General features: G+C 30.0%; 1 protein-coding gene across 1 annotated transcript; it reads left to right on the top strand.

The window, feature by feature from the left end:
- The first annotated feature begins 2302 nt into the window (after positions 1–2302).
- LOC114264411 (auxin-responsive protein SAUR21-like) lies at positions 2303–2605 on the top strand. The gene has a single exon (XM_028205024.2). The coding sequence runs from the start codon at positions 2303–2305 to the stop codon at positions 2603–2605; it is 303 nt and encodes a 100-aa protein (XP_028060825.2).
- Positions 2606–5961: the final 3356 nt, after the last annotated feature.

Raw genomic sequence — 5961 nt, 5'->3', positions numbered from 1 at the left:
ATATTTATTTTTATATATTGTTTTATACATTAATTATTTATTTTTTGCCTTATTTATTTTTATTTTTTCCATATTTATTTTTATTTATTGTTTTATACATTAATTATTTATTTTTTGCCTTATTTATTTATATTTTTGCCATATTTATTTTTATATATTGTTTTATACATTAATTATTTATTTTTTCCTTATTTATTTATATTTTTCCCATATTTATTTTTATTTATTGTTTTATACATTAATTATTTATTTTTTGCCTTATTTATTTATATTTTTTCCATATTTATTTTTATTTATTGTTTTATACATTAATTATTTATTTTTTGCCTTATTTATTTATATTTTTGCCATATTTATTTTTATATATTGTTTTATACATTAATTATTTATTTTTTCCTTATTTATTTATTTTTTTGCCATATTTATTTTTATTTATTGTTTTATACATTAATTATTTATTTTTTGCCTTATTTATTTTTATTTTTATTGCCTTATTTAATTACGTGGCGAATAGTAATTTATGTTTTCATGTTTTGTTTTTAAAAAAAATTTCAATGAAGCATATTTTTGTCGTTATTTTTTTTTAATTTATGATTTTGGCATTTTTTTATTAACCCATATTAATTTATTTTTATATTTCAAAAATGGATTTTCATTTGTTTTATTTATTTGTAAATAATGTAAATAATCTAAAAAATTTAAATTAAATATTCAAAAAATATTTCAATTGTAAAAATTTAATCAATTTAAATATTCAAAAAATTATTTTAACAACAAAATTTAAATAATTTAAATATTCAAAAATTTTAAATAATTTAAAATGTTAATATTTTAAATTTAAAAACAACTCTACACTCAAGTCGTAACCAAACACATAAAATAAAACTCAATTAATAAATTATTGAGTTAACTCATAACCAAACACATAAATCGAAATTCCATACTACTTTCACAACTCTACACTTAAATCATAACCAAATACATAACAAAAAAAAAAATTAATTTTTTTTAATAAAATATAGTTTAAATTTATTTTCATAAAATATTTTAACAAAAAACAAAAAAAATGTTTTAATTTTTTTTTCAACTTTCTTTATTTTTCCTGGTAAAAAGCCTGATTTGAATTTTTTTTTTTTTTTTTTTTTTACTTTGTGTGGGCTGACGTCGCCCCTCTTTCATGTGGGGGTAATATGGTAAATTTACCTGTAAAATTGTTGGAGCCATGCTCCTGTCATGCTTTTGTCCGGATGTGGCTAAATTAGCCACTTTTGTCATTTAGTGGCTAATTTAGCTTGAACCCAACTTGCCAAACACAGGCAAAATATGTGTCAAAATATTTAGTAGGATTTCTACTTATAATTTATGAGACAAATAATTTAAAAGAAGTTGGATTGCCACCAATCCATAATTTAAACTGGAGGGTGTTCTCGAGTTTATAGTACTTACTACGAGTCTTGTTTCAATAATTTAAATTATTCATTTTATAAGGTTTAGGGTAATTCGATAATTATAACCTATTCAATTTATTATATTTGTATGCAAAAAAATGAAAGAGAGGTGTATTTTTAAAAATAGATCATTCATTTTTTTTTTTTTTTTGTGACAAACGCTATAAATTGATAAGTTATAATTATCGAGTTGGTCTAATTTTTTGTGGATGATATACACGAATGACAACACAACTTGAATGATTTAGATTATCGAAACAGAACTCATGATGGATCTCATGAGCTCGGATAATACCCACCAATTCATACTATAAATAACCTAATTATTGAAAAACAAGACAACATGTGTTTTTTAATTTTCAAAAATTACACTAAACAAATAAATTTATTAAATGGGAAGAATTTCGAAATGAGATCACGAAGTGGAGGTGATTATTAGGTTTTTTGAGAATACGGTTACGTAATGCTCCATGATGTTATGATTAGTGAAAAAAAAAAGTATTATAATTTTGTATTGAATGATTAAGAAATATGAGATCATATGATAAATAATGATTGATGAAAGAATATAAATATGATACTCCGGCGAGAGTACCTAATAATTTTCCGGGGGAGTGCATTGAATACCTAGAAACAAGCAAACATAAACTTTGGATAAAATAATTAAGAAAATAAAATGCGGTGCAAGCGCTATAAATACAAAGCAACACGGCTCCTATTCTTCAACCGCTACAACTTTCACTCCTCTGCTTTTATATTCATCAATCACTTTCCAGATCCTCTGTTTTCAAAACCCCACTTAGATTCACACCAGATAATTCAATATTTCAACCTCAGATCAAGAAAACAATCAAATGGGTATTCATTTACAGTCCATGATCGTTCAAGCCAAGCAACTTTTGAAGCTTCAATCTCATCTCCTCACTAGAAATCTGTCATCAGATGTTCCAAAAGGCCATTTAGCAGTGTATGTAGGAGAGTCTCAGAGGAAGAGATTTGTGGTTCCAGTGTCTGTCCTGAACCATCCTTCATTCCAAGATTTGCTTCTTCAAGCTGAGGAAGAGTTTGGATTTCATCATCCAATGGGAGGCCTCACTATCCCCTGCAATGAACAAGCCTTCCTTGAGCTCACTTCTCAATTAGTCAATGTTTCTTGAAATTAGTTGAACAAGAAACCACCCTCTACAGTTTTGATAGACTCTCTCTCTCTCTCTCTCTCTCTCTCTCTCTCTCTCTCTCTCTCTCTCTCTCTCGTAAAAACCCTTCCAATTTTTTGAAAGGGGATATTTTTGGTATTTCCACAATCTCTTGTTCTAATTCTATGAATATATAGTTGTGAGACACTAATTTCTATGTCTTCTGTAACTTTTACGTTGTGTTTGGTTGGAGGATTTGGAAAGAGATTTGAAAAGAAAAAGGAAAAATGTGTGTGAAAGTAGGTGAAATATAGGTATGTTTTATTCATATTTCACCTATCATTTTCTATTTCTCTTTCCAAATCTCTTTCCAAAACTCATAACCAAACACAGCGTTAGTAGAATCGCCCGTAATCACAATCCTAGTTTTGGAATGAATTATGTTTGTGATTTACAATTATTGTAAAGTTGTTCTTTACAATTTTTTGTCTATTATTGATCCGGTTACTAATATTTTTAACTATTCTACTTCACTCGGCTACCTTATCCCAATGCATTCCTAATTATACAGTTATGTGACAATTTTGAGAAATAATCATTCAGACAATGAGATTTGGTGACAGAATTCCATACATGTAAAACTCATCCAAATTTATTTTTCTAACTACAATGCACTGGAACATATCTAGAAGGAGATTGGATGACAGAGTACTCTGTTTCTATAAGTTTATCTGTAATAATATTTAGGAAAATGTTTGGGTGCCCGAAATGCCTGGCTCAAATGTGGCTCGAATTTTTTTTTTCCTGCCATTTTCGACGCAGAGGAAGGTCGAAGGGGAGGAAGAGAGAGAGGGAGAGGGAGAGGGGTCGCCGCCGTCTCCGATCCGTCGCCGATCGCCGCGCCTCCGCCTCCACCTCCGTCGCCTCCGCCATGCCTCTGCTCATCGCCTCTGCCATCGCCGATCGCCGTGCCCCCCGCCTCCGCCTCCAGCCCATTTTTTAGGCCCCCTCCAGTCCCCCTCCTCCTCCTCCTCCTCCTCCTCCTCCTCCCCCTCCCCCTCCTCCTCCTCCGTCTTCGTCTTCCTTCTTCTGCTGAAAAAAAAATAAAAAAAAAAATTAAAACCACGAAACGACGTCGTTTCGTGGTTTAGGGGCATTCGGGACGGAGGAATTCGGGCTCTGTAGCAGAGCTGTAATATTTAATTTTGAAATGTATGGTTTAACTACTGTAGGAGATTGGATGTCTCACGTGACCTCAGTGTTGCAAGTGATTTGTTAGCTATTTTGGCGGCAATTCTAAATGGAATTCTTGTCACCAATGTTATAGTGGACCTCTGGAAAAATAACTCAAAGGGTGTAAATGGATCGAATGGATGAATGTATATCCTCCTCGAGGGTATCAATCTCGTGGCAGAAGATTTGAGCATTCAGAGTAATGAATTAACAAATATTCATTTGAGCTCTCTAACTTTTATGTTTTTTTCAAAAAGCGGCCGTAACCGTTACGTAATGCTGTTACGTAACAGTTGTAGTAGTTACCGCCACTCTTTACGGTTACTTTTGCAGTGTGATTGAAATTTACAGGTGTATCAGCCGTAGCGACTGCTATAGCGGTCGTAACGGTATTGTAACGGCCGTAACGGCCTGTTACGCAATGTTATGTAACAATTCTGAATTGCTTCTTTCGAAAAAACACAAAAAAAAAAGGGTGAAAATGGGAGAAGAGAGATAGAGAGAGAAGAGGGAAGATGAAGAGGAAAGATAGAGGAACAAGAGATAGAGAGAGAGAAGAGGGAAGATGAAGAACATGTTATTGATTTGTTGAAGCTGTAAGACCTATACTATTCTATTCAGTTGCTATCACTCAACCATTTTGTTTGTGTGTGTTTATCTATATATTGTTTAATAATAATAATAATAATAATAATAATAATAATAATAATAATAAGTGTGGTCATTATCTATTTGGCTTGATTAATATATATATATATATATATATATATATTTAGGCTTTTATTTATTATATATAATAGTTAGTGATTGATTTTTTGTATAATATAAAGTCATTAATTATTAAAATAAAATGTAAAAAACTCAGTTTATAGTGATTTAAAAATATGAAATATATTGGATTAAACTTAAAAATTCATAAAAATTGATCAATATTTATTTTAAAACCCAATAAATATGATCATGAAAAAAAAATGTGCGTATCGTAAGTTTTTTTCAAATTGTGCGAAAAATAAAAAAATTCACGGTTTCGATTACCGCAACCGTTACGCTACGGCCTTTACACCCCACAACCGCAACCGCGTCACCGCCACCATTACGGCGACCGCAACCGCTTTTCAAAACCTTGAATACAACCTTATCAAAGAGGTCGGGGTTGGGTCAAACAATTTTCAGTTACACACCTCCAATTTGTTGACAACACACTTGTCGTCAAAGTAGTGTTAGAGTTGTAGATTAATTTTCAGAAGTCTTCAATCTGTGTTGTAAATGGCCACAAAGTTAAGGTGCAAATCTGGCAAATTACACATCGACTGAGTTGGGAGATTACCTTTGGGATCCACTCATAGGAAACAAAAAACAAGGAGAGCCAATCAAGAGATTGTCCGATTGGAAAAGGAACCTTCTCTCACACTGAAACTATGATTGAAAAGGTCTCTTATAAGTGAAATGTTAAGTTGTGCAGTCCACAATTTATGTGATTTTACACAAAACTACGTAAATTGAATATAATTTTGTATAATAATGTAAATTTTCATAAATTTGTATGTATTTATATTCAATTTATATATCTTTATCAGATCAATTATATAAATTCATAAAAACTTATATAATTTTGTATAATTACATACAGTGCGCATTACTTACCGAAATTTTTTCTCTCGTATGGTTCAATTTATTGTATATTGACAAGACACTTCACAATATAAGCCAACCATAAAAATATGACATTCACCTAGGGGTGTCCATGTGAGTTTTTATTGTAATTAAATTTATTTTTTTGAGTTTGACTTTTTTTAAGTTGTCATCTTAATTTGAAAGAGTATTTGGGTTTAGTAAACTCATTTTAAGATTGATTTCAGTGATCTGAATAGTTTATTTTTTTAAATTTATTGAATAGAATATTTATGTAAAAAATAAGATAATTAGATATCAGTAGCTATATGCTTATATCATATTTGTTTTTAAAAAATAGACGACAAATACAATTTTAATAATAGTCATCCATTTTTTATAATACAAATTTGATTCATATATATAGTTACGAATGTCTTGATCATCTTGATTTTTTTACATAAATATTCTATTTAATAAGTTTTAAAAACTGAATAGTTTGAATCACCAAAATAGGTCCCAAAATAAACCTG

The sequence above is a fragment of the Camellia sinensis genome, chromosome 5, assembly GCF_055761805.1.
Source record: "Camellia sinensis isolate YWXY chromosome 5, ASM5576180v1, whole genome shotgun sequence".
NCBI lineage: Eukaryota > Viridiplantae > Streptophyta > Magnoliopsida > Ericales > Theaceae > Camellia > Camellia sinensis.
The sequence above is the reverse complement of the archived record's forward strand: the minus strand, read 5'-3'. Positions and strand labels throughout refer to the sequence as shown.

What these genes read in the sequence shown, in the direction of transcription:
- LOC114264411 (XM_028205024.2), top strand. Translation starts at nt 2,303, where the DNA reads ATGGGTATTCATTTACAGTCCATGATCGTTCAAGCCAAGCAACTTTTG.